The 25392-nt window shown below is 59.4% G+C and overlaps 9 protein-coding genes across 9 annotated transcripts; 5 read left to right on the top strand and 4 right to left on the bottom strand.

The window, feature by feature from the left end:
- The first annotated feature begins 2033 nt into the window (after window positions 1-2033).
- GGTG_08450 (nitrogen assimilation transcription factor nit-4) lies at window positions 2034-6668 on the top strand. Its single transcript, XM_009226290.1, has 2 exons — window positions 2034-3840; window positions 3923-6668. The coding sequence occupies exons 1-2, from the start codon at window positions 2201-2203 to the stop codon at window positions 5121-5123; spliced, it is 2841 nt and encodes a 946-aa protein (XP_009224554.1). The 5' UTR covers window positions 2034-2200; the 3' UTR covers window positions 5124-6668.
- Window positions 6375-8858, bottom strand: GGTG_08449 (hypothetical protein). The gene is made up of 3 exons (XM_009226289.1): window positions 8681-8858; window positions 7980-8594; window positions 6375-7920 (listed from the first exon to the last, which is right to left on the bottom strand). Exons 1-3 carry the CDS (start codon window positions 8747-8749, stop codon window positions 6643-6645), a joined length of 1962 nt encoding a protein of 653 aa, XP_009224553.1. The 5' UTR covers window positions 8750-8858; the 3' UTR covers window positions 6375-6642.
- Window positions 8859-9002: 144 nt separating this feature from the next.
- Window positions 9003-12615, top strand: GGTG_08447 (ferrochelatase). The gene is made up of 3 exons (XM_009226287.1): window positions 9003-9492; window positions 9578-10166; window positions 10235-12615. The coding sequence occupies exons 1-3, from the start codon at window positions 9220-9222 to the stop codon at window positions 10693-10695; spliced, it is 1323 nt and encodes a 440-aa protein (XP_009224551.1). The 5' UTR covers window positions 9003-9219; the 3' UTR covers window positions 10696-12615.
- GGTG_08448 (hypothetical protein) lies at window positions 10780-12423 on the bottom strand. Its single transcript, XM_009226288.1, has 2 exons — window positions 11935-12423; window positions 10780-11864 (listed from the first exon to the last, which is right to left on the bottom strand). The coding sequence occupies exons 1-2, from the start codon at window positions 11980-11982 to the stop codon at window positions 10890-10892; spliced, it is 1023 nt and encodes a 340-aa protein (XP_009224552.1). The 5' UTR covers window positions 11983-12423; the 3' UTR covers window positions 10780-10889.
- On the top strand, window positions 12564-14118 carry GGTG_08446 (hypothetical protein). The gene is made up of 4 exons (XM_009226286.1): window positions 12564-12838; window positions 12922-13224; window positions 13351-13425; window positions 13674-14118. The coding sequence occupies exons 1-4, from the start codon at window positions 12805-12807 to the stop codon at window positions 13919-13921; spliced, it is 660 nt and encodes a 219-aa protein (XP_009224550.1). The 5' UTR covers window positions 12564-12804; the 3' UTR covers window positions 13922-14118.
- On the bottom strand, window positions 13904-15793 carry GGTG_08445 (hypothetical protein). Its single transcript, XM_009226285.1, has 4 exons — window positions 15549-15793; window positions 15148-15318; window positions 14966-15037; window positions 13904-14859 (listed from the first exon to the last, which is right to left on the bottom strand). Exons 1-4 carry the CDS (start codon window positions 15662-15664, stop codon window positions 14139-14141), a joined length of 1080 nt encoding a protein of 359 aa, XP_009224549.1. The 5' UTR covers window positions 15665-15793; the 3' UTR covers window positions 13904-14138.
- A 3300-nt stretch (window positions 15794-19093) lies between these two features.
- Window positions 19094-21767, top strand: GGTG_08444 (hypothetical protein). The gene is made up of 4 exons (XM_009226284.1): window positions 19094-19800; window positions 19890-20148; window positions 20239-20502; window positions 20729-21767. The coding sequence occupies exons 1-4, from the start codon at window positions 19515-19517 to the stop codon at window positions 21321-21323; spliced, it is 1404 nt and encodes a 467-aa protein (XP_009224548.1). The 5' UTR covers window positions 19094-19514; the 3' UTR covers window positions 21324-21767.
- Window positions 21644-23466, bottom strand: GGTG_08443 (aromatic and neutral aliphatic amino acid permease). Its single transcript, XM_009226283.1, has one exon. The coding sequence runs from the start codon at window positions 23324-23326 to the stop codon at window positions 21929-21931; it is 1398 nt and encodes a 465-aa protein (XP_009224547.1). The 5' UTR covers window positions 23327-23466; the 3' UTR covers window positions 21644-21928.
- A 20-nt stretch (window positions 23467-23486) lies between these two features.
- GGTG_08442 (hypothetical protein) lies at window positions 23487-23912 on the top strand (the record flags this gene model as incomplete). Its single annotated transcript, XM_009226282.1, has 1 exon — window positions 23487-23912. Exon 1 carries the CDS (start codon window positions 23529-23531, stop codon window positions 23910-23912), a length of 384 nt encoding a protein of 127 aa, XP_009224546.1. The 5' UTR covers window positions 23487-23528.
- Between the last annotated feature and the right edge of the window lie 1480 nt (window positions 23913-25392).

The raw sequence follows: 25392 nt of genomic DNA, 5'->3' as shown, positions 1-25392 counted from the left end.
GGGCTTGTCAGCGCTCGCTTTGTGAGGGGCGTGTAGTAATCGTTGGTTGAAATTAAAATAAACAAAAAGAACGGGATGGATGGATCTAGGGATCCTCTGCATGTCAGCATTCTCGGCGGGAATCAAGCTTCGCTGGCATAAAAAACGCCCAAGCCCGCCCAACCCGTGTATGTGCGTAGGCATGTACGTAGCTTGCCTATATATGTACTAACCCGTGCAGATCTTGTTCCCTCCGCCAACCAAGACGTATTGCGTTCGAGGGGTGCAGCCGGACGTCGTTATTCCCGTGCCGGGCGCTGCCGTGCGACGTCTCGGTAGCTGCGGCCGGGCTTCCCTTTTTGGTATTTCCTTGGTATTTCCCCGGATATTCACCCGCATTTTTAGATTTTAGGGTCGTGGTGCGATTGGTGGTGGCGAGCCAGATGGTGGACGAGATGAATTAATTCGATGTGTGAGAGACAATACGTACGTACCACCTTGGAGAGGGTCTTGGTTGGACCTGCCGGTACTGTGCTGTCGAGCGAGAAAAGTCCAGGGAGCAGTGCGGCTCGGTCTAAAGTGCTGGTTGGGCCGAGGCGATGCCGGGGCAGGCCGGGCTGGGGCCGTCCAAAGATGAAAGATGGGGGCGCATGGTGGGCGGCCTGAGAGATGTGGGGATGCGCTAGGCCGGATCCATGTTACTGTTGAGTAATTCCAGGTCTCATGTATGGTTGAAAGCAGACCGGCCAGGGCGGACCAGTGCGCTGCAACTCATTCGAAATACAATACTGGAAATATCGCGTGCCCCCCCCCCGGATCACATCATCTCCAATCCCCTATTTTGTTTTTTTCCCCTCGTCGGTTGTTCCCAGCCGGCGCTAGCAGTCTCGAGGCCTGGGCGATTCCGATTGGACTGGACTGGAGACTGGATTGGATTGCATTCGAGCGCTTGCCCGCTGCGTGGCCCCTTGCAGCTCCTTGTCCTTCTTGAACCCTTCAGCCACATAACTTCGCGCGCCTGCTGCTCTGGATCGTGGGGGTTTGGTCTACCTATCCAGGAGCCATCGACTGCCCAGATCCAGATATCATCCAAGTCGCGGTGCTTTTTGCGTCCTGCGACAGACGCCATCGGCCCTACCACGCACGCCCGTTCTTCTAGCCCTCTGCTGGTTGGTCCATGCAGGGCCCCCTATCTCCTACTATCCTTGCTTTTTTCTGCGCGTCCCCTCACTGCGCCGAGCTGAACTCGTTGCCGTGGCTCGAAGCCAGGTGCTGGCTAGGTTGGCTTTTTTCTTTGCACGCCCCAGGCGAGCGGAATACTGCCGCGCACTTTGAAGTTTGTCCTCTCCCTTCCTGGCTCTTCCCTCTGGCGCAGGTGTCGTCTTATCTAACCAGGCACTGGCACCTGTGTAGGTACCAAGTAGTATCTAGCTTGGACACTTCCCAGCAGCCTTGGCGACTTGGCGGCTCGGCTCTCCAGATCCCCCAACCCGGGACGGTGGCACACTGGACTCGGGGACTGTGTGCCATAGGACGGCTCTCGGAGGCTTGCTCCAACTCTCACCCGCTCGCTATTGGCTCCATTGTCGTTGCTGCTATCACTGCTGCTATCACTGCTGCTATCGCAACCTGGTCACCATCGCCCCAGATAGGGACCAACCAAGCCTAGCGGCCACGCCTGTCGGCCAAATTCCACGCCCGCCACGCCCATTCATGGCGTAACTGGCTGCTCCTGCTTATCTTCCCGTGCATTATCTCATTATCTTCCCCTCTACCGCTCCTAGGCGCTGCCATCCCACGGCGGTGACGACATCTGGACTGGTCGGCCGGTCTTGGTACCATCCATCGTCACCTGCAGAGACCCCGCATCTTGAATTGTCGGCAGCTGGATCGAGTGCTGGGGCTGCTCAGACTGACTGCCACCGGGCTCCTATCGCACAGCGTCTGCGATTGCCCACCCGGTGGCCGATCCTGGAGTCGTCTGCCATTTCCGCTGTTGTCTGTCCGAAGGCAAACGACGACCACGCCACTCGCGACAAAGACAGCGAAGAGCGAAAAAAAAAAAAACGGCCTGCAGAAAAGGAGGAGCCTCGGCTGCCCCAGACCCGCACGCGACTCCACGAAACACATACATACGGCCCCGCTCCTGTGCAGGCCCGTCAGCCTGGACACCTCCTGACCAGCGAGGAACAGGTAGGTCTTGTATACCCGGAGCGGCCGGATGCGTGTCGGGCCCTTCCCCAGAACAATGGACAAACAGCTTTTTGCGCAGAAGCCCCCTCCGCCCCGCAACGGCATGGGTCTCGGCGCCGACATGGGCGACGGCAGCTCGTCGTCGTCGACGCCCGCCCCCAACAATAAGAAGCCACGGCGCGGCAACAATGCAGCAAATCAGAAGCGCCGGTGCGTCAGCACAGCCTGCATCGCCTGCCGGCGGCGCAAGTCCAAGTGCGACGCCGCCCTCCCCAGCTGTGCGGCCTGCGCAAGCGTCTACGGCACCGAGTGTGTCTATGACCCCAACTCGGACCACCGCCGCAAGGGCGTCTACCGCGAAAAGATCGACAGTATGAAGGCCCAGAGCTCCACTCTCCAGATCCTCATCGAGGCCATCCTCAACGCCTCCGAGGAAGACGTGCCTGCCATAGTCAAGCGGATCCGCACCTGTGACAGCCTTGACGCCGTCGCCGAGTCGATCATGAAGGAGGAAAACAGCCACGAGGAGGAGGAGGACGACGACGACCTATCTGGCGGCCTCGAGTACACCACAGACCAGCAGCCCTTTGCCGGCGAGAGGGACCTCGCCAGGAAGATGGGGGAACTGCGTCTCGAGAACGGCCTGGTTCGCTTTATTGGCGGCACCTCCCACTTGATATATCTTGGCGACCCCAACGAGACACCCAGGGAAATCGATAGCGACGGCCCGCTCTCGGACGACGCCGCCGACCCGTTTGCGAGTTGGACCGAGGTTACCAAAGACACCCAGCTGATAGTCCACCTGATCAACATGTACTTTGCCTGGCACTATCCCTATTTCACTACACTGTCCAGGAGTCTTTTCTACCGCGACCTGCTCAAGGGCAAGCAACGGGGCGAGTCGGCACGCCCGTCTTACTGCTCGTCGCTCTTGGTCAACGCTATCCTGGCGCTCGGCTGTCACTTCACCAGTGTCCCTGGCGCCTTTGGGACGCTGGGCGACAGCCGAACAAAGGGCGAACACTTCTTCGCCGAGGCCAAGAGGCTCATCGTGGTCAATGACGAGTACGAAAAGCCGCGGCTGACAACAGTCCAGGCCCTGGCTCTCATGTCGGTACGCGAGGCCGGTTGTGGACGCGAGGCCAAAGGGTGGGTCTATAGCGGCATGAGCTTCCGGATGGCCCAGGATATCGGACTGAACCTCGATGCTGGTGCCATCAAGTCGGACAAGGAGCAGATGGACGAGCAGCAGATCGATGCACGCCGGGTGACGTTCTGGGGCTGTTTTCTCTTCGACAAGGCCTGGTCAAACTACCTGGGACGACTACCGCAGCTACCCAAGAACTCGTTCAACGTGCCCAAGTACGACGTCTTCCCCGACGAAGACGCCGAGATGTGGTCGCCCTACACGGACACGGGCTTCGACAAGGCCTCGCAACAACCGTCGAGGACGAGGGCCGTCGGTTTGCAACTGTCGCAGCTGTGCGAGATCAGTAGCGACCTGCTTCTCTTCTTTTATCATCCAAATCATATCGGAAGGTCGAGCGGCAAGTCGGTAGAGCTGAAGAAGCTGAGCGAGCTCCACAGGCGGCTCGAGGACTGGCGAAAGGCGCTACCGACCGAGTTTGAGCCCAAGGAGGACCAACTGCCAAACGTTATCTTGATGCAGTACGTTCCTTTCCCCTTGCCTATTTTTCGTTTCGTTATTTTTCCTCCCTCGATCAGCGCGCTAACAAAGCACCATGCTCAGTATGTTTTTCCATCTTCAGTATATCCACCTGTTCCGGCCGTTTCTCCGATATGCCCCGGCGAATTCACCACTGCCCTCGCATGTATCACCTCGACGCATCTGCACCGCCAACGCCGGCGCCATTTCCAAGCTGATGAGGCTATATAAAAAGACATATAACCTGCGACAAATATGTAACATTGCCGTTTACATGGTGCATTCGGCCTGCACTATCCACCTCCTCAACCTGCCAGAAAAGACGGCAAGACGAGATGTGATACACGGGGTAAAGCAACTAGAGGAGATTGCCGAGGATTGGCCGTGCGCGAGACGGACCCTTAGCATCCTCAGCGTGCTCTCGCGGAAGTGGGGTGTAGAGATGCCCGAGGAGGCATCCATCGTCCTGCGACGGACGGACGAGATGTACGGCGGCTTCAGCACTGCCGACGTCCCTTCACCCAGCATAGTCGGGGATTTGTCGACGCCCGCCGGTGTCACCTCATATGCCAACTCACCCCCAGCAGCGCTTGCAGAACAGCAACAGCAGTTCAACGTAGCAATGGCGCAGGCAAGCACGCCAGCGGCTGCGCAGCCGCAAAGGATAGATCAGAATGGGCATGGAGGCGCGATGCGGTCGCAGGCCACGATGGGAGGGGGCTACGAACCGAGGTCGACGCCATCTCCCGGAGCACATCGGCAACATCACACACCGAAACCATCCGTTCATACCGTCCAGAAGACGAGCCATGGCAACGGTGGTAGTAGTAATAACAGCGGGGGCGGTACAAACCCGAATGCGCCCATGTCCATGGCAGAGGCCATGGCGTCGATGAGCGCGTGGCCCATGCAGGGCTACAACCATCCGTACACGGCCAGCACGCCCGTGACAATGGCGGGGGGTGCCGCCATTGGCGGCATGAACGGTTCGAACCGCGTCTCCCCAGTGTCGGCGCGCACGCCAAACTCCATATACGCCGTCGACGGACAGGAGTGGTACCTCAAGGACGGCGTCAACTGGCAGCAGAACTTTGAGACGTGGGACCTGGGAAACGGCAGCGGCAGCGGCAGCGGCAATGGCAGCGGCGCCCCCGCGATGCAAGACCCGTCGACCATGTTTATGTTCAGGGGCATGCGAGGGGCCGCCGAGGGCGACTCAACCGCCATGTTAGACTCGCTGGGTCCCGGCATGGAGGGGTTGGACCACCTGCCAGGCCTAGATTGAGGCGGGAGATGACGCCGGAAACGAGGCGGCCCGCCAAGGCCAAACTTTGCCCGACCTCTCGGCCTTTATGACCTCTCCTTCTGTGCTACCCGGGGTATACCCTCGGCCGCGTGGATGAAGGACAAGGGGCTACAATTTTGGCTGGTTATCATTTATTTATTTTTGGTCTACCTTTTCTTATTTGGATCTCCGGCTTCTGCGTCGAATTCGGGACGGTGTCTCACTCTATTGTAGCAAAGCCGTAACTCTGGCTACATGGTGCCTTGCTGTATGTATGGTGCTCGGCTCGTCAAACGGCAGATATGCATCGTACTCGCTTCCCTCATCGACTGCCAAACGCTCGGGAGATTTTGACAGTCCCACGAAATCGGGCACCAGCAGGTCCTCGTTACCTGCCCTGCCCTTGCCCCTCTTCCTCCTCCGCCATACGCGCTAGCACCCCGCGGAACAGCGCCGCCTCGGCCTCCATCTCGCCCATGGAGCGCGGGGCGCGGTCCGCGTCCTCGATGCGCGGGAACCCGCCGCCGGGCTCCGGCCTCTTCCCACCACCACCTTCACCTCCCACTGCGGCGGCGGCGGCGGCGGCATCCCATAGCTTCCCGCCGACGTTGCCGTCTTCGCCGTGCATGCGCTCGTACAGCTCGTCAGGCCCGCCGTTGGGCAGGTGGTCCGCCGCCGCGGTGCCGCCGCGGCGCGGGATGACGTGCACGTGCACGTGCGGGACCGTCTGGCCGGCCTCGGGCCCGTCCTGGACTGCGATGTTGAAGGAGCCGCCCTCTTCATGTTCTTTTCTTTTGCTGCTGCTGCTGCTGCTGATGCTGCGGATGAAGAAGAAGAATGAGAAGAAGAGGAGGAGGAGGAAAAGTAGTGGCGCGCCAGCATGCGCTGGACGCGCTGGACGGCGCAAAACAGGTCCGTCAGCTCGGGCGCGGCCAGGTCCGTGAGGCGGCGGTGCGGCGCGCGCGGGCACACGAGCACGTGGCCCGGCAGCAGGGGCTTGAGGTTGACGAGGGCGAAGGAGTGCGGCGTGGTGAGGAAGACCTGGGAGGTGACCTCGAAGGGGCCGAAGCGGATGGGGCTGTTGTTGGCGGCTTTGGAGGCCATGGTGGTGGTAGCGGTGGTGGTGGTGGTGGCGATGCCTCTGCTAGTGATGATGGTGGTTGTGATGGCGCTGTTGCAGCCTCGACGGTAGAGGGCTGCTGCTGCTGCGGCTGGCTGGTTGATGAGTCTGGTGCGCATGGGGAGGGTTTGATCTGGGCTGTAGCAAGATGCGATGTGTCAAAGCGCGATATAGCGAGAGATTTCAAGGAACAGTGTCGAGATCGTGGTGATTAATCGCCTGCAGCCACGTTGTTCCAGCGCATGATGTAATTAATTGACAGCAAACAGAGGCGTTCCCCACAGGCCCGCCCGTCCTATTCCAAACACCTCAAGAAATAGTCATAATACAAATACTACAAAAAAAAGCCAACATCTCCAGGCACCCCTGGACACATCATCCTTGACCCAGCCCTGCCGGCTAAACATTGTTCTCGATCCAATCCTCCAGCTTGTCCAGCAGGTCCGCCTTCTTGCCCGTCGGGCTGATGCCCTTGGACGTGAGGATGGCCTTGAGGTCGACGACCGTCATCTTGCCGAGCGTGCCCTGCGCCAGCGCCGCCTTGAGCTGTGCGTGGCTCATGCCCGCCGCCCCTGCCCCTGCCCCTCCGCCGCCCGAGATGGCGATGCGCGACTTCTTGGCCGGGTGGCCCGAGTCGTCCTCGAGCTCGTGCTTCACGGCGCGCTTGCCGCGCGCCACCGCGGCCTCGGCCTCAAAGGCCTCGTTCAACTCCCGGAGCGCGTCCCCAGAGCGCCTGGCGATGGCCTTGTACTTGGGCACCGTCAGGTCCTCGGGGTGCTCGGGCACCTCCTCCTCCAGCGCGAGCGCCTGCAGGATGCGGTAGTGCCACTGCAGCGCCGGGTTGGGGAACTTTGCCGGGTTGTACGTGCCCTTGGGCAGGTGCAGGTTCTTGACCACCTTCTCCATCTCCGAGATGAGCGCCTTGGGCGCCCTGGCCGTCGCGCGCTTGTCGGGCTCGCGCAGGTCGTCGGCGAACGGTAGCGGGTACAGCCACAGGCCGGCGGGGAGGAAGGGCGTGCCCGACTCGTCGTCCGACGGGCTGCGCGAGGGCATAATGGCGACGAGGATCGGGTTCGCGTTGACGCGCGCCACGAGCCACGCCAGCGCCACCTTGTCGTCGCGCAGCAGCTTCTTCCAGAGCGCCGTGAAGACGCGATGCGAGCCCACGTAGTCCTCCTCGGCGGGGAAGATGTAGGTCGACTTCTTGATGGACGCCCACGCCGGGATCGCCGACCGCGGCTTGAAGCCCACGATACGGAGCACGTGGCTGCCCCAGTCCTTGAGCGATTTTGTCTCTTCGGGCGTGAAGTGCACGTACTCGCCGCCGAATTTGTGTGCCTTTTTGAGCTCCGACTTGTGCACAGTCCGCAAGCTCTCCGACATCTCCAGCTTGGTCGTCTCCCCCGTGGCTATCTGCGGTGTCTCGCCTTCAACGTAGATGTAGCAGCTCCTGGCGGGCTTCTGCACGTGGAGTGGGATGTAGCCCTTGACCGCTATGGTCAGACCAGGCGCCACCTCAAACGGCAGGTGAGAGAAGTAAGCACGCTTGGGTGTCTGCTTTGAGTTGATGTCGGAAATGAGCGAGTTGAGGAGTGACAGGCCGTCATCGCCCGACTTGGCCGGCTTGATGCCGTCTGGCGCCCCTATCTCAGACGCCGGATCACGGTAAATGATGTCCTGCGTGCGACAGGTCAGCGGCGAGGTCAGAAAAGATGCCAATACGGGCTTGATCGTACATCGTAGAATTTAGTCAAGTCAAAAACGCCCTCGTCCTTCCTACTGATGGGGAAGAGCTCGATGATGACGCCAAGATCGTAGAGATCCTTGGCTCGGACGGCCGCGGACGAGCGCAAGGTCTTGTCGCTGCCATGCGGATTGTCGTTGTCTGTGATGATGAACAGGCGCCGGGAGCCAAAGTTGGGAGCGTTGGTCGTAAAGATCTGGTTGGCGCAGAACAGAAGGTTGGCCATATTGGCAGCCCCGTCGGTCGGTTTGAGCACCTCTTCGGGGTCGTCACCTTCCTCGACTAGGTTCTTGAGCCGCTTGACGTCCTCGGCGATGGGTACGTCCAGGTCCATGAACAGGTAGCAGTGGGGATAGCGGGCACTACCGCCGCCCTGCTCATCGTCCTCGCGGAACTTTGAGTTTTCGGTGCCAAAAAGCAGGATTCCCATCATGTCACTCGGCGTGGCGATGATGCGCTGCTGCATGATCTGGTAGGCGCATTTGAGCGCTGCAGTGGCGGCGCTATCCTTGTCCCCCTTTTTTGAGCTGCCTTTTGCCGGCTGCTCAAGCATCGACGAGCTGATCTCGATGGCAAACAGGACGGCATCCTTCTGGGTTTTGTAGTCCTGTCAAGCTCCCGTGTCAGCTGTGAGTTCATTGCATCGCCCCTATGTAGGTTGGCTGATGAGAGGTGAGTTATTGGAGAACAAACAGATTCGTCCAGCTCCTCCTCTTCCTCCTCCTCCTCCTCGCGATATGGGTATGAGCTTCTCGATGCCATCTTGAAGTTTTATCACAAATGCGACAACTCCATGTGGCCGTGGTCCTGCCAGCGTGACGACGATGGAAGGTGGCGAGTTGAGTGGGATGCAGCTGTAAAACGCGACGGCTAGGCACCAACGCGGCGAGGTGGGACCAGGCCTCACGGTCGAGGCACGAGGTCACGTGTGGGCAAGCAAAGACGAGGGCCAATGACATGCTACGCAATTGGCCTCAGTTGCAGGGGAAGCTTGGAGCTCGATGTGGGGTCGGCAACTCGATCCATTGATCCCCCAAAAGCATCATCGATCGGCCCACTGAAGCTGTCCTTGGCTCAGTTAAAGTTCATGCTCTTGGCCATCTGGTTTTCGGAACCTTCGGACCTGCGCCAATTCACCGATAAAACGACGCCACCATCACCGAACCCCCCGAGACTGCGGTGGACTCCAACAATCCCGAATCACTAGCTCTTCCCGCCATCCAGTACACAAGATGGCGGCACTAAGACAATCGAGGAGACAGCTGTCGAGAACGCTCTCGCGGCAGACCCCCGTCTCGCTGTGTGCCGCGCAGAACCTGCGGTCATGGCTGTCATTAGCCGCCTCCGCAGCGCCAGCTTCGATCCAAACAAGATGCTTTGCGACGCCGGTGCCGCCTGTCACACAAGATGCGACTGGCAGCAAAGGCCCAACTGCCATGGTCTTCCTGAACATGGGAGGGCCTTCGACCACGGACGAGGTCCACGACTTTCTGCTGAGGCTATTTGTAGGTGCTTCCCTACAAGGGAAAGGGGCTGGGAAGTGAGCAACATCAAGGCAAGCACGCCATGCGCTGACACCTCCTTGTCCAGTCTGACGGCGACCTGATCCCTTTCGGCCCGCTGCAAAACTACATTGCATCCTTCATCGCCAAGCGCAGGACGCCCAAGATCCAGAAGCAATACGCCGCCATCGGGGGCGGCTCGCCGATCCGCAAGTGGTCCGAGCACCAGAGCGCCGAGATGTGCAAGATCCTCGACCGTATCTCGCCCGAGACGGCCCCGCACAAGCCCTACGTCGCCTTCCGCTACGCGAACCCGTTGACCGAGGAGATGTACAACCGCCTGCTCGCCGACGGGTTCGGTAACGGCAAGGGCGGCAGGGCCGTCGCCTTCACACAGTACCCGCAGTACTCGTGCTCCACCACGGGCAGCAGTGTCAACGAGCTATGGAAGTGGAGGCAGCGGCTCGAGGGCAAGAAGCCCGACGGCTCGCCCTCAACTCCTGGTGACGGCACCATTCAATGGAGCGTCATTGACAGGTGGCCGGCCCACTCGGGTCTCGTCGAGGCCTTTGCACAGAACATCGAGGCCAAGCTCGCCGAGTATCCCGAAGAGAGGCGGAACAGGGTCGTCCTGATGTTTTCGGCACACAGCCTGCCAATGACAGTGGTCAACCGAGGTAAGATGGAGTGCCCGGCAGTGAGGGAGCAGATAATCAAGATGATGTGCTGACTAGGACTTGTGCAGGCGACCCATACCCCGCCGAGGTTGCAGCCACCGTTTACGCGGTGATGCAGCGCCTGGGCTTCTCGAACCCCTACCGGCTCTGCTGGCAGTCGCAGGTGGGCCCGCAACCGTGGCTGGGCCCGCAGACGCAGACGTCGGTGGAGGAGTACATCGCCAAGGGTCAAAAGGACATTGTTCTGATCCCTATCGCCTTTACGTCAGACCACATCGAGACGCTGTTCGAGCTAGACGAGGAGGTAATTGGTGAGTCGGGCCACGCCGACACGGTTAAGCGGGTCGAGAGCCTCAACGGCGGACGCGTCTTCATCCAGGCGCTGGCCGACATTGCAAAGGAGCACCTGGCCAGCGGCATCTCGTGCTCCAAGCAGATGGGTCTGCGCTGTCCAGGCTGCAAGAGCGAGCGCTGCTTCGAGTCAAAGAAGTTCTTTGCGGAGCAACAGCAGGGTCTGTCCAAGGCATGATAGAGCCTTGGTCGCAACAACCTAATTATGTACTTGTGAAAGTAAGCATCCAGCACCGGTGCTCACTGCTTGTGATAGAGGCGGCTACAAGGGGTTTCAAACAAGGCAGAATACTGAAATTAAAAGACCAGAAACACAGCCAAGTATTACTATAAAGCCCCACTATCACTATTTTCGACGTGCGAAGCGTGGCCTCAGGGGGGTGGTCCTGACGTGGGCCGCAACTCGATTTGGTTGTTCCGATCATTCGACCGTGCTCTTGCCCCGATGCCCGAGATGATGACCTGCGCGAGCTCATAAAAGGTGCCTCCCAGAAGAAAAATAGCAATGACCTGGCCGAAACTCCACTCGCGCTCCTCCTCCGAGAGGTGGTTACGCTCGATCATCTGCTCGAGCGAGATGATGGCGTATATGGAGAAGACGGCGTAGGCGACGGCCCGCAGACCCTCGCTGATGCGTGGATCCGGCCTTTCTTCGGAAGCGTCGGAGCCATGACGCCGCCGCACTGACTCGACATCGCTGTCGCCGTCGTCGTCATCACTGCCGGAGCCGTCGCCGGGCGCGTTCCAGCCACAGCAGCTACCCTGGACGCGCCACGCACTCCCGCCGCCGCCGCCGCGGTTGCCCCGGAGCGAGCGCAGGGCGGCGATGCAGCACGGCAGACTCACGAGCACGACGACGACGAAGAAAGCGGGCACGACCGCGAAGGTGGCCAGCACGACGTAGCGGAACACGTCGTCGGTGGCGCCGACCGAGACGCCGAAGACGACGTAGACGGTCGAGCCGTTACAATCCGGCTGCGACCCAAAGCCCGGCGCCTTGACCCACACGTAGACGTCAAAGGCCGCAAAGGCGGCCGCGGCCAGCGCCGCGACGGCGGCGTCGAGCGTCGCCACCCGGCGGCGGCGCCGGTACCGGCCCCGCGCGGCCAGGTTGACGCCCAGCAGGGCGAGCAGGTGCTGCACGGCCACGGCGTGGAAGAGCGTGAGCCTGCGCTGGGCCGTCTGCGCGATCGCCGTGCACAGCAGCGCGAGGCCCTGGAGGCCCAGGGCGGCCGAGGAGGCGCGCTCGAACTCGGAGGCGCCGCGCCGGTCGGCTGGGGAAAGGAGCTTGACGGCGAAGGGGAGGAGGCGACACGTGAGGCAGAGGGCGTAGATGGAGATTCGGATCTGGGGGATTATAAATAGTCAGCCAGGCTGTCTGTCTGTCTGGGTGGGATCTGTTCTGTTGCGTACTGACCCCGATGCCGGTGACGTCGGGATTCGGCTCGATTACACACACGTCCATTTTTATGCGGCCCTATTCGGGTATATCTAGAACATGTGCATTCGCGCTCTCAACCATGTCATTGCGTGTGAAGCCAACCACTGGATGTTGTGGGAGAAACTTGTAGTTGGCCGACTTTTCTCTTATACCACCAACTGCCGCGGAAAGTGCTTCTTTTCACGATTCCGCTCAGCAAAAATGGAACAATACCTAGAGCCTGGCCGAGACGGCCCGTGATGCCGCACCCTATCAACACCAAACTTTTGCACCCAATTGTCCCAGACTTATAAAACCGGGCGCAATCGAGGCTAGGCCGCAGGCTAATCCGCCTTGGGCTCAAACCGGGCACCAAACAAGAGCGCCCGACTGCAGCGAACCGGCGTTTTTGAGAAATCGAGTGACCGATGCAAGTGGCGGGCCCCTCCATGAGAAGCGGTCGGTCGGCCTGGCCGCTCTTTTGAGGAGAAACGGGCTGAGCTGAAAAGGCGCGCACCACCGCCCCGTTCAGGCAGGCACGTTTCTGACAGCCCGCGCCATTGGCCACCTCGTCCCGAGATGCACGTCGCGGGCACAGCCACCTGACTACCTAGCTAGACAGCTGTAGAAAAAAAAAAGGGTGATCGTTTGGGCGCCGCCTTGGCACGTCAGCTTCCTTCGCCCGTCTCATTTCCGCTATAGAGGTATATAGTAGTGCGGGATTGGCAAACCCGTCGCGCCGATGACGAACAAACGGGAAAATCGCCAATATATTATAACAGAGATACCACAAACGGCAACTCGAAAAGGAACAAGGACGCGGGGCTGGATCTGCGGCATCCGGCGAACGAAGCCACATCTGCAACGATGCAAGACGCTGGCAAGGAGAGGATACTGACAGGTGAGACCAAATCACTCAATCAACGACCCTCCATACCCCTGCTACAAGCAACAACAAAAAAAAACTAACAGGCCTCCGCCCAGTCCTGCTGTTCCTCGCCCTCTCGGCCGTCGACGTCGCCCTCAACGCGGCCGCGGGGCCGGCGGCGGTCGCGACGGGGGCGCACGTCAACGACAGCAGCAGCGGCGGCGACGGGGCGTCGGGCCGGGCGCTCGGGATCGGGGCCGTGTCGGGCGCGACCAAGGCCGGGATCCTGGCGTTTGTCGGGTTCCTCGAGTTCGCCGACATTGGCGTCGCGTCGCGCATGCTGCTCATCATCGTCGCCACCGTCTTTGGCCTGTCTGTTCTGATCACGGCGCAGGTGTGCAGCGTCGTGCTGGGCGAGAGTCAGTTGTCTTTTTTTTTTTTTTCGTTTGTCTCCCTTCCTTCGTGATGTCTAACCTCTGAGGGGGTTGAACGGGTTATAACGCCAAGAGGGCAAGAACCTTGACTTACGCGCAAACCAACGACAGCTCCATCCGAACTACTCAAGGCCGCTCTTGTTGCCGCCCTGCCGCTCCAATTCGAGAGCGTTGGCATGTACATCTGTAAGTCGTGCAAATACGCTTTCCTATATCCTTCCAGAAAGACCCCGCCACGAACATAACCTTAATCGCCCACCGGCACGGCCCGGCTTGGGTGGAGACGGCGGACCGAAGCCGGCGATGGCCATGTTTGGATGCGGACATGTTCATGCAAGAAGAAGAAATGGGTATGCAATGGTCCAAAGTCCCAAACAACCCAAGCTGACATGAAGATGCACATTCTATAAAAATATTTTTTTTAAAAAAAACAGCAAGCAGCCATCACAGAGAAGAAAACAAGTCGGGCAGCCTCCGCACCCTCTCCGGCACGTACATCCAAATCATCGGGTGGGACGCCCTCGGCGGCTATACCTTTGCGCGCATGGCCGAAAACCTGGGGCGCCCCGTGTGCTCGCCCGCCGCCGCAGCCGCAGCCGGGGGCGTGTACGGTGTCCTGTCGGGAATCCCGAAGGTGGTGGCGTACATTGCATGGAGCCTGTTTCACGGTAGAGACCACTGAGGTGAAGGGGAATACAACGTCGAAATAACAATTTTTTTCAAAGTAGTTATTTGCTTGGTAAACCGGTTATGGGAACAATCGCTATGATGAGCTCCGAAAGCAAAAGCGAGTGTATGTTGTATGTATGTACAATTATAACGACCGTATGTGTATTATGGTATTGTCCAGCAACTCCCGAGAAGAAACGGCCAACCCCCCCAAGACGCGTGCGCCGTGCTTAGGCGTACTCGACGCAGAGGACGCCCTTGCAGTGGATGTCCATGACGTCATTGATCTTGACGGCGCCCGAGAGCTCGCTGTACGTGAGCAGGTCCTCGAGCGTGGCCGGCTCCGAGATGACCTCGGGCATGCCGGGGACCAGGTTGAAGGGCTTGGCCCACTCCTTGCGCGGGCCGCTAAAGTCCGACTTGCGCGCGGGCCAGTCCCGGGCCTGCCACTCGGCCCAGATCCTGTCGAGGTTGGTGTGGTGGAGGTAGAAGATCGGGTCGCCGGGGCTCGAGTTGACGTTTGCGATGTCGCCCGTGTTGCCGCCGACGCCGATGTGGCCGCCGCCGTGCAGCGTGATGTCGTCGGGCATCAGGCCGCCCTGGAGGCCGATGTTGAACTTCATGTAGTCGGGCTGGTCCAGCACGCGGTCGACGACGCCCTGGTTGGACGAGTGCGACACGAGCCAGGGGCTGATGTCGCGGCGCAGGCAGTGCGGCGTGAAGGCGGTGCTGGCGCCCAGGCCCATCGAGACGTTGCGCTGGGCGAAGGGGCCGTCCTTGACGCAGCCGCCGCCGGTGCGGCCCGGCACGATGAAGGGCACGTTGGGGAACGTGGCCGCCACGTCGTCGGGGACGAAGTCGCCGTTGCCGCCGAAGCCGAACTCGGCGTCCCAGATGGGCGACTTCAGGACGTCGGCCTCGCTGTTGCTGTCAAGCGACCAGTTCCAGTACCTGTCCCGTTGCAGGGGGGGCGCGCCTGTCAGCATAGTCTCCCCTAGGTAGCCAAGAAGCAAAGCACGCCATTTTTGTATGATGTGCGTTGCAGGGAAGAACTTACGGCTGGGAGCCCTTGTAGCCACATGTCTGGCGCAGCTCGTGCTCGTAGAGGGTGATGAACCAACGGTGCCATCTAGTAGCGGACGCTATTAGTAACGTGTCCTCGGGGGGTATACGCTGGTGAAAAGACCCGAGTCGAGCAGCCGCTCAGATGTCGGGCCAGACACAGCAGAATGCACTTACGGCAGGAACGGGCCGTTCCAGTGAATATCCAGAGCAGAGATGTGAGTGGCGTGGAAGTCATCGAACCGAGACTTGGAGCCGGGGAAGAGGTGCTGTAGCTTGGGAGGAGCGTTCTGCAGGCACACAACGGCGTCCAGGTAGGCCTTCCTCTCGGGCTGGCTCAGGGAGCGCCTTGATGTCGTAGCAGGATAGTGTCAGCGGACATTGTTCAACACCAATGCTCGCATCCAAACTCGGATGCCAGACACGTCACACACGAATGTCGCACCAGACAACCGGGGATGGGTTGACAAGGGTTTGGGGGTAGCGCGGTAGTTGGCCCAATGGTTGACGGAACCGGCTAAGCTGGCAAGGGAAAAGATCAACAGCGCCAAAAAGACAAAATCGCGATACACACTTACCACTCGCGACGGATGCTGGGGGCGGGCTTGCACTTGCCAGGGGCGGCCTGTGCGACACCGACGGAAACAGCAGCCACGGCGGCGCAGAGCCAGGAGGACAAGTCTTGCGAACGCATCTTGTTTTTTTCGTCCGTCTATCGACGGTTTGATGGTGCCCTCGTCAGAACTTGCTGTTGGCAAATTCTAGTTGGTGATAAAGAGAGGCTGAATGGAACCATGGGGCACAAGACAGGGCACCATATCGTGTCAGGAAGTCCAAAGGCTTCCTTTTATCGAAGAAACCCGCCCGGCTTCGGCGCCGGCACAACGTGGTCTGGCCGAGAAGGGGACACAAACAAACACACACACACACACACACGCACCAGGCCCCGAGGGCAAGGGCCAGCATGGGCCAGCATGGGCCCGCATCTCACTCATGTCGAGAGTGCGGAGAAGAGCTCATCTAACTGGCGTGGCCCATGCAATGCGTGGCATGGCGTCGTGAGCGTGACACCATGGGCTCTACCTTGCAGCAGACCGGGCATGTTGGGGCGGCGAGTCTAGCCCGTATGCGGGAGGCTCCAGAAACCCCCCCCCCCCCCCCCCCCCCTCCCTCAAGACTATTGGAAACGGGCCCCCCTTTTCGCCTCTTTCGGCTCCGGGGGGCGGTGCGAGTGGTGGTCGCGAGTGCTCCACCGCCATCTTGGTGCCAATTTTGCCAAGAAGCGAGATGTACTATTCGTTCCATGCCTCCAACGAGCCGCAGCGCATCGGGGATGCGCATTCATCTCTCATGCAGTGCAACCCGGCCTCGAACCAGGGACCTGGGGGGCCTTTTTTGCTGCACCTCACCAAGGTCAGGAACTGACGTCCGCGTACAGTCGCAGTTGGTGACACACGAAAACCCCCCTCTGTCACTCTCGGATGCTGACAATCGACAGGCACACTACTCTCCAAGCAAGGGCTCCAAGCAATGAGCAATATAGACAACAAACCCCCCGCTTCCACCATGCAGAAGAGGGTATGCGAACGATGGAAGCTTGCATGGGCTGAGCAAGCAGGAGGCAGGTATCGGAAGATGGCTGGCTAATGAGAAGGGGCGGATGAAAAAGCACGTCGGTGATTATGACTCGCTACCACCGCTTGCCCGTCGGTCTTGTGGGGACCAGTGTGGATCAGTGGCAGGCAACCCAACAGAAGCAAGTTTTGAACTCGCTCCCACGCTCCTTCCCACGAGGACGGGTTCGGCTGCCCAAAGAATGGAAAGCAGCAAAAGCAGGATGCAGGCTGGCAGGCTGCAAGGAACTGGTCCGAAGGATTGGAAACCTCGAGCTCCTGCCTGAGGTCTTGCTGTAATTGGCCATCAACTGGAGTTTTAACAAACATGTTATTATATGTCACATTCCCAGCCCATCGACGGTGAATGATGGTGGATGCTGCAGTCAGTTGGAGCCGCGGGGAAGGGAAAGAAGGAAAAAAAGGATAGATAGACAAGAAAAAGAAAAAGGGGAACGGTATCGCCGGCGCTATCAAATCTAACGTGCGCATCCAGCCCCGAACTTTTTCCCCAATACCCATCATATTTTTGAATGGCATCTTGCGTGGGCCGAGTTATATCCGACGGGAGATAATAGGAGGCGGCTGACAAATGGGAGGGAGCCCGTTCACGCGAATCGGATGCACCCCGTCACGATTCCATCTTCGGCCAAATGTACACAGTATTGACTGTCAAATTGACAAAGTCCGTGGCGGCCATGTGCGCGATAGCGACAGCAGCAACCCCAATCAGGGATTATCCCAAGACTCTCAGCCCAGTCGGCGGGCCGGTCCACCTATTTTATATGGACGACTGGAGACCGGGGGCTCATGCTCAGTCGTCACCAACCTTGGGCCAGGAGCCAGCAGAAGACGGAAGACGGTGCTCACACGAATATTCTATTCTAACATCCGTCCTCATCTTGTTTGACCACAGGAGGAAGGAGGTCCAAGGCTTGGGCACAATGCCAGATGTGCGATTTAATGCAAGACGGCCCCACTTATCCTCTACTATGGTGTGGTTTTCCTGGTGTGGCTTGGCCCGGGTCGACGACATCCGGGGCTAGATACTTGATAAAGGAACCCAGAGAGAGAGAGAGAGAAAAAAAAGAAAAAAAGAAAAGGAAAAAAAAAGGCGCCATCGGTAGGCTAGGCCTTAGGCAAGCAAGGTAGGCGGGACGGAGGAATCCCCGATCCAGGTAGTTGACTCATGAAGCCTGATCCAGGTACCCCCTGCCATCACGGTGACAGGGGGGGCATCAGAAGAGACTGGTTGCGTATATTAGCCCAAAATTATTCCAAGCACTGGCAGTCAAGGGGGGAGGGGTCGAAACCACCAACGAAGGATCCGCCACGCGCAATGTTGGAGAACTAGGTAGAGGGCCCGCTAGAGAAGGGCGAGAGACGCACGCTAAGACTCTCTCAGCTTCCGTCTCGGTCGTTTCCGGGTCCAGCTGTTGTTTCGGCGCCCTATGGCAGACGGCAGCGTAGGTAGCGGCAACAGGAGACTAGCCTCGCTCCTCGGACGCCCGCGGCACGCTGCCGGCTCTTGGTGGCGGCAAATGGGCTGCAAGTGGTTATTCCAACCGCTTTCATGGGCCCGTCCGTCCATCATGTCATGCCTGTTACTGCGTTACCAAACTTGCTGCCATCCCGTTGGAAAACTGGCCGCGTCGCGCGTGGCCACCAACCCCCTCCCTTATCTTTGCTTCCTGCATGGCAATCCGGATCTGGCGATCGGCTGGTCCCACGCGTCCTCAGGGCGGGCGACCACGTGGGCTGGAGGAAGGAGCTTGCTCGTGGCATTCCCACGCGACGGGGCGATAGATATGATGGGTCGCCATCACGACAAGCAGGAACAGGGACAACAGACCCCTGAAGCGAGCATGACACCTACGAATACGGGTGCTCCAATTGGGGAAGGTTGGTACCTGACGGAGCCCACGTATATGATATGCAAGAGGAGACGACCCCACCGAGAGGCACTTATCGCGCGTGGGAGATGGACCTTTACGTCCGAGGCAAGCCCGGAAAAAAGTCTGGACCGCAATTTATTCCCCACCACCACAAAAAAAAGAGCCCACCCGGAAGATTTCGGCACTCCGGCAAAGCGAAAAACGGTATTATGGCTATAAGTAATGTCTTTTGTATCAAGATAATCACAAATCCCTTAAACGCGTGTTTTTTTTTGTTTTTTTTAGGTGTAGAGTGCGGCGCGGGCATATTGTTTGGCTTTGGTGCTGGTACGATTGTGGTGGGAAAGGTAGAGTTTGGGTGGGGGAAAAAGAATTGCGGTCCAGACTTTTTTCCGGGCACCGTGCAAGGGTGACACACAACATCACCCACCCCCTTTCTGGGCGGGCTCGGCGAGAGCGGTCGGGGGTGTGTGAGTGGCCGGGGGTGTGTGAGTGGTGTGCCGGATATGCACCCCGCTGGAACTGGCAAGGTTGCCGAGACGCCACACGCCAACCCTACCGGGGGGGACCGCCCGCGCTACTACCCGTCGACAAGAGAGGGAACCGGCTCATGAAGAGGGTCCTTTCCTGGACCTAGCCTGAGAAAAGAAGGAGGAAACAGGGAGGCTCGAGATGTGATATCTGAATACTTTCTCCATAAACATTCCCCATGTCCTCCCCTGACCGGCTCATGAAAGCTTCTTCTCTATCTTGCTTCTCCTTTTTCTCCCTTCCCTTGTCTTGTTGCATGGCCATGGTTTAGACGGGGAGACGATCTGCAGATTGGAGGCTTGCAGAATCAGGCTAAGGAGAAAGCAAGAAAAAGCAAGGGCCGCCCCGCTACCACAATCATCGATCACCACACACAGACAGACGTCGCCGATCACTCTCCCTCTCCTGCCCAACCAACCACCAACAGCCGGCCGGCTAAGTGCCAGTCCCAGGCCCGGACCACCACCACCGACTCGACTCAGGACAGCCACGCAAACGCCTTGCCATGAATAACACGACAGCCTCGCCGGCGCCGCCCCCGGGGCCGCCGGCATCGCTGCCGGTGCCTACGGGCCCGCTGCCGCCTGCGTCGGGGATCCTGCGCGGCACGCCCGACTACCTGGGCGACCGGACCGTCCACCTCAACATCTTCATGATCGCCTTCTCCGTCATCTTCGTCGGCCTCCGCCTCTACTCGCGCCTGTACGTCGCCAAGCGGCCCGGGCTGGACGACGCCATATCCGTCCTGACCCTGGGCGCGCTGCTGGCGCTGTCCGCCATGGACATTAGGTGTATGCTTTTTTTTTTTTGTTTTTATCTTGGCTCGACTTGGACGGGGGTGGATGAGGTTGGCTAATCGTCTGGAATGTATGTCCCCCAGTGGTCGAACACGGCACCGGCGCGCACATGCAGTTCGTCCCACCAATCTACTACCTCGGCTTCTTCGACGCGCTCGCCACGCAGACTCTGCTCTACTTCTGGGCCGTCTGCCTGATGCGCATGCAGATCGTCGCCTTCCTGCCCGGCATCCACCCGGGCAACAAGCCCTACAAGCTGATGGTCTGGGGCCTCGGCGCCGTCATCGTCGTCTCCACCATTGTCGTCTTTTGCCTGCGCATCTTTTCCTGCAGGCCCATCTCGTATGGACTTTCCTTTTTTTTATATATATATATACGCCCTCGGACCTATCCTGCCTCTGCATCTTACTAACATTGCGATGCTTTGAACAGCGCCTTTTGGCTCCCTCCCTTCATGACGGCCGGTCAGTGCATGGACGGCCAGACGGTCGACCTCATCCTCAACGTGCACTCCATCCTGGGCATAGTCATCGACCTGTGCCTCGTCGCCCTGCCCGTGTGGGTCATCTGGGACAAGATGATGCTGTCCACGCGCAAGTGGCGCGTCCTGATGGTCATGAGCGTCGGCATCTTTGTCGTCATCACGGGCATCGTGCGCTACGTCCTGATCCGGACGACCCCTTTCCAACCGGATGCGTGAGTACATGTTCCTCCGTCCCACCTTTCTCTTTTTTTCTTCGTTTCTTTCTGCTCGGTATTTCCGGTTTCGCTTTGTTTCCGCCACCTTGAAGTCCACCCCTGAAACCGGGCCTCACAACTCGGCAGCCAAACCACCCCTGCCAAGCTTGTGCTCCTCCCCCGCCTCCACCTAAAAAAAAACCCCTTTATGCTAACCGGTGTTCCCACCCTTTTTCTCCCACAGAACATACAGCATGGCAACGATCGGCCTCTGGACCGTGCTCGAGGGCCACGTCGGGCTGTGGTGCGGCTGCTTCCCCGCCATGCAGCCCGTGCTGCGCCAGCTGCTCGCCAGCATCGGCCAATCCCACCTGCTGACGCGCATAGGCTACGCGACCGGCACCCGCAAGGGCGGCGGCTCCAAGGGCGGCGGCACCGGCATCGGTGGCGGCGGCGGCAAGCTCAGCGGCAGCACCGGCAGCAGCCTGGGCAGCGCCCTGCGCAACGGCAAGCACGGCGGCGCCCACCGCGTCAGCTCCGACGACGACCTCGCCGCCCTCGGCAGCCAGCACGGCTACAGGTACGGCGGTAGGGCCACGGCGGCCGCCGCCGGCGGCGTCGAGGAAGAGTTCGCAATGGCCGACCTGGCCGGGGAGAGGCGACGCGCCGGCGCCGGCGGTGGTGGTGGTCGCGACGGTGACCTCGAGGATGGGGGCCTGAGGCTACCCATCATGAAGAGCACGACGGTCGAGCTCCACTTTGAGGAAGGGCATATGCCCGGGATGAACGCCGAGGGGAGGAGGAGAAACAATTCGGAGGGGACGTGGAGGGAACGGTGAAGCGAGGTGATTTGAATTTTTAAATTACAAAGGAAATACAAAAAAAAAAAGGGAAAAAAGGAGGAAAGAAACATCTTAGAAAGCCGTCCGATATCAGTTTCTTAATCGAGTAGCTCTTTGTTCTACTGTCTTCTGGGTTCTAGGTCCTAGGGATCGAAACGGTAAGCGGGTGCTGTTGTACCAGAGTCGCCCACGAGAGGGATGGGGATTACGGGCACGGTCACGAGGGGTCGCCTAGAAGGCGTCTTACTATCGTGAACAGAGACTGATGCTGTGGAGATGTGAGCTTGACAGAATTATTAGTGCGGTGGGATAGCCCTTTCTAGAGATGTGGGTAGGAACAGGAACGACAATAAGGGCGAGCGTAAGTGTTTTAAAGTGGAAATAAGAATAGGAATTATACATCAATTCCCAAGCAAAATTCTTATACGCCGAGAAGTCGGGCTTTCATATTGACCATTATGAATTTGTCTGCGTATAGCGACTCGTCCCAGGGCCTTATAATACACATACAACTCATTCCAAGCACTACAAAGAGTCCCTGGCCCAAACATTCCCCCGCAATCCAGAGCTTCGTTCATAACGTAGACCTCCTCATTCGTCAATCATGGCGCCGCGTTGGAGGCGCACGACCACGGCTTGGTGACTCGCTCGGTCGCGATGGCCTCGATGGAGGCCCACAGGCCGAGGACGCAGATCAGCAGGCCGGTGATGAAAAGGAGGACGTTGCCGGCGAAGCGGGCGGTCTGGCGCTTGCTGGAGAAGAAGTCGCCCCAGTGCATCCAGAGCCAGAAGACGCCCGGCAGGCCGTACGAGAACCACGAGGCGAAGATGGCGGCCACGATGCCCAGCAGGCTGTTGAAGACGGGGATGGACTCGGCGATGACCATGCTGAGGGCCCAGAGGCCGCACACGATGGCGAGCCAGACGATGCCCGAGAGCTTGGTGCGGCGGACGGCGTGCTTGGAGTCGCGGAAGATGCGGGCAAAGATGTACTTTGCGGCCACGTGGCCGTAGATGACGCCCGCGATGACGATGGTGGGGATGGCGATGCCCCAGATGGCCTTGCGCATGGTGCGCGAGGCGGCGGCCGATAGCGCGGGCGACGGCACGTTGGGCCCGACGCAGACGTAGATGACGATGGCGGCGAGCAGGTACAGCGTGGTGTCGGCGATCTGGAGCAGGGCCAGGGCCTTGGGGAAGTCCTCGGGTTTCTTGAACTCGCCGATGACGCTGAAGAAGCACGAGTGGCTCGAGAAGGAGACGGCGATGTTTGTGATGGCCAGCATGCCCGACGTGAAGGGGATCTCGCGCGCCGCCTCGATGGCCTTGGAGCCGATGGGCCGCTCGTAAGCCACGTCGCCGATGGTGACGAGCACGGCAACGACGATGGAGATGCACGAAGCCATGGACATCCAGGCCGTGTGCTTGAGCGTGCGCGGGAAGTTGAGCACGGCGAAGACGCCAAGCCCGACGACGGCCCACACGATGGTGCAGGTGCTCGAGTCGGTCAGCGTGTTGAGGCAGATGGTCCAGGTGAGCAGGTGGCTGGCCATGACGAAGACCTGGAAGGTGACCTGTGCCCAGCCAAAGACCTCCTGGAATAGGGGGCCCATGCCGATGGACTTGCCGATCACCTCGAGCGCGTCGCCGAAATTCTGCACGTAGGGGTACGCGGCGCGGAACTCGGCCAGGACCATACCCGAGTACGTCGACAGGCCCGACATGATCAAGATGAGGACGATGCCCGGCGCCAGACCAACGGTGGCCAGGACAGAGGGCAGCGAGAGGATACCGAGCGAGACGGTCTCGGCGATCAGGACGATGCCGCCCTGCCACCAGCTCAAGGTGTGGTAGTCGATCAGTTCGCCCTCTTCCCTTGTCCAAACGCTGGCCTGCTCGGGAGGCGGCGGGGGCGGCTGTTGTTGCTGCTGCTCTTCCTTGGACCCAGCAGGCGCGGGCGCCTCGGGCCTCGTAGCTGCTGCTTCAGACTCGGTGCCCATGATGGAGTAGATCAAAAGGTAAAGTCCTAGAGGGCGATCCGAGGTGGTCTTGGTGCTATCGACTCTGGTGGACAGCAGCGGGCTAGGGGAGTCTACGGAGGAGACAAGGCAGACGAGACCTGGTCTGGGGAAGACGAGGGTAAAAAAGAACAGAAGAACACGGCACGAAGACTCATACTTGCTACGGCCATGACATGTCAACATGGGGATCACCCCAGGGCAAGCGGAGCAGGTCAACAGCGACATCGGCAAGGGCAGCCCCGGAGTCCCAGACTCGATCCCGGACCATAGTCCACTCGGTGTCCAGATGCGGAGCAGGACCCTGCGTGAGAAGGCTATAATGGCGAGCGTGCCGTTGGTCAATGGCCTCAGATTTCCGGAGCAGGAATTTTGGTTGGGTTCCTGGGCGTGGAAAAACTCCAGAGAACTCCACCAATTGGCAAATCGTTACGTGATGCTATCCACGCCGGACGGCCGTGCCGGTTTGGGTCCCACAGGTGGCTCCATCGATGATATCAGGGGCGAGGGCCGACTAAGGGCCAGGACTCGACTCGGGTCGCCGTGGCATGGAGCCGAGCCGCCTTGAGCCACCAGTCGGATCAGGTCAGGGTGCCACAAGTAGAGATTTCGCGCAGGGAGATGTCCATGGGCTGATGATGGCTTCTACATACCATCTGCGAGGGAAATAAACAGTAAAAACCCACCTCCCAACAGGGGGGTTAAAACTGGAGATCACAGGGGTGGCAAAAGAGGGGGTCACGTGCTGGCATGAAGTCACTGCCATTATTGAAGTTAATAAAAGAAGGAGAGAAATCGAGAAAAGCTTTTGAAGGACGAGAAATTCTTGAAGTCTCGTGACATTCCCCCAAGTCACCGCGGCCCCTGCGGTTTCCAGTTTCAACCCCCCTGTTACTGGGTGGGTTTTTACTCTTTACTTCCCCCGCAGATGATATGCTCCTTCTGCTTTCCTGGGGTCGCCCGTGGGGGAAGCGTTTTTGGGTCGACGGCGGGTGTCTGCAGGTGCAAAGTCTGTCATTGATGTGCTTGGCTGCACCCCCGCGAAATGCCTTGCGTGTGTTGGGTTTTGTTCCTGGCTGCGGGAGCTAAACCCCAAAGATGGGCGGCTCGCCAAGTGCCGGGCGGACTCTGGACGGGAGAAAAGCCGTGCAGGGATCTCAAAGGCAAGAGTTGCAAGGCAAGCAGTCTTTCGGCCTGAGCATACAGGCTTCAAGTTCAGTCCCATTCATGCTTTGTCAGCCCCCAATGCCCGCGATCTGCGATGCTGTCCACACCCCGAATCCCGCTCCGTCCCCAACTTGGCCCCCAAATCAGGCACGCAGCCACAGCGCGTCCTTCCCGTCGCGGCCCAGCGTGGGGGACTAGCAGCCAACCGGAGCTAGGAGCACAACCATTGACCCCGTGCCGACTGGAGCTGCGTCATGGACACCTCAGTTGGCATCGGCCTGCAGTTGCGACAACGCATCTCATTGGCTCGCGCGTTGCTGTCGGCTAGTTGTCTTGGGCTGCGCTGTGATGCAACACCCACGGTAACTGTGATTTTGCAGGTTTCATGTTGCTCGAGTGTATTGCTTCTTGTGCCTCTTGTCAGAATCCGGGGAGTGCATTTGGGGTCGGCCCCCTTGGCTTGGTAATCACGACTACACGATGCGGAGAGATAGCCCCAGGCTTGGTTAGCGCTTGATGATTCCCCATCACCCTGTCCCTTCTTTTGGTTCAGTGGCATCGGATCCCTCGGGCATCCACCACGGCACCTAAAAGCATCCCATTCCATCCCATCCCACCTCTGCTTCTTTTGGCTGGTCTCAACTCGTCAACACGGTGTTCTCGTTCTTGGAACTGCCTGTCATTCGGATCTCTGCCGCGACACGCTCGCTGACAAGCTGCCGTTGAGTGTCCACGCTCTGAGCCATGGCTGTCCCCGTCACGACTCGATAAGAAAATCGCCCCTTCCGCACCCTCACGTCGCGCCCAGGGATACACGCTGTTCCATACGTTCCTGGCATTACGACGCGGCGAAGAGACGCGATAGCTTGGATTTATTGCTT

This window comes from Gaeumannomyces tritici (genome assembly GCF_000145635.1).
Source record: "Gaeumannomyces tritici R3-111a-1 unplaced genomic scaffold supercont2.4, whole genome shotgun sequence".
Taxonomy (NCBI): Eukaryota; Fungi; Ascomycota; class Sordariomycetes; order Magnaporthales; family Magnaporthaceae; genus Gaeumannomyces; species Gaeumannomyces tritici.
The sequence above is the reverse complement of the archived record's forward strand: the minus strand, read 5'-3'. Positions and strand labels throughout refer to the sequence as shown.

Excerpts from the sequence above, each read along its gene's own strand:
- GGTG_08448 (XM_009226288.1), bottom strand. The coding sequence starts at position 11,982 with ATGGACGTGTGTGTAATCGAGCCGAATCCCGACGTCACCGGCATCGGG. Across the intron at positions 11,865-11,934 it reads CCGACGTCACCGGCATCGGG|ATCCGAATCTCCATCTACGC; the intron begins GTCAGTACGCAA and ends ATAATCCCCCAG.
- GGTG_08443 (XM_009226283.1), bottom strand. The coding sequence starts at position 23,326 with ATGGGCACCGAGTCTGAAGCAGCAGCTACGAGGCCCGAGGCGCCCGCG.
- GGTG_08446 (XM_009226286.1), top strand. The coding sequence starts at position 12,805 with ATGCAAGACGCTGGCAAGGAGAGGATACTGACAG. Across the intron at positions 13,225-13,350 it reads CAGCGTCGTGCTGGGCGAGA|CTCCATCCGAACTACTCAAG; the intron begins GTCAGTTGTCTT and ends AACCAACGACAG. Across the intron at positions 13,426-13,673 it reads GAGCGTTGGCATGTACATCT|CAAGCAGCCATCACAGAGAA; the intron begins GTAAGTCGTGCA and ends TAAAAAAAACAG.
- GGTG_08450 (XM_009226290.1), top strand. The coding sequence starts at position 2,201 with ATGCGTGTCGGGCCCTTCCCCAGAACAATGGACAAACAGCTTTTTGCG. Across the intron at positions 3,841-3,922 it reads CCAAACGTTATCTTGATGCA|TATGTTTTTCCATCTTCAGT; the intron begins GTACGTTCCTTT and ends CACCATGCTCAG.
- GGTG_08445 (XM_009226285.1), bottom strand. The coding sequence starts at position 15,664 with ATGCGTTCGCAAGACTTGTCCTCCTGGCTCTGCGCCGCCGTGGCTGCT. Across the intron at positions 15,319-15,548 it reads CCCAGCATCCGTCGCGAGTG|GCGCTCCCTGAGCCAGCCCG; the intron begins GTAAGTGTGTAT and ends TACGACATCAAG. Across the intron at positions 15,038-15,147 it reads TGGAACGGCCCGTTCCTGCC|ATGGCACCGTTGGTTCATCA; the intron begins GTAAGTGCATTC and ends GTCCGCTACTAG.
- GGTG_08447 (XM_009226287.1), top strand. The coding sequence starts at position 9,220 with ATGGCGGCACTAAGACAATCGAGGAGACAGCTGTCGAGAACGCTCTCG. Across the intron at positions 9,493-9,577 it reads ACTTTCTGCTGAGGCTATTT|TCTGACGGCGACCTGATCCC; the intron begins GTAGGTGCTTCC and ends CTCCTTGTCCAG. Across the intron at positions 10,167-10,234 it reads AATGACAGTGGTCAACCGAG|GCGACCCATACCCCGCCGAG; the intron begins GTAAGATGGAGT and ends GGACTTGTGCAG.
- GGTG_08449 (XM_009226289.1), bottom strand. The coding sequence starts at position 8,749 with ATGGCATCGAGAAGCTCATACCCATATCGCGAGGAGGAGGAGGAGGAA. Across the intron at positions 8,595-8,680 it reads AGGAGGAGCTGGACGAATCT|GACTACAAAACCCAGAAGGA; the intron begins GTTTGTTCTCCA and ends GGAGCTTGACAG. Across the intron at positions 7,921-7,979 it reads ACTTGACTAAATTCTACGAT|GACATCATTTACCGTGATCC; the intron begins GTACGATCAAGC and ends TGTCGCACGCAG.
- GGTG_08444 (XM_009226284.1), top strand. The coding sequence starts at position 19,515 with ATGAATAACACGACAGCCTCGCCGGCGCCGCCCCCGGGGCCGCCGGCA. Across the intron at positions 19,801-19,889 it reads GTCCGCCATGGACATTAGGT|TGGTCGAACACGGCACCGGC; the intron begins GTATGCTTTTTT and ends TATGTCCCCCAG. Across the intron at positions 20,149-20,238 it reads TTTTCCTGCAGGCCCATCTC|CGCCTTTTGGCTCCCTCCCT; the intron begins GTATGGACTTTC and ends TGCTTTGAACAG.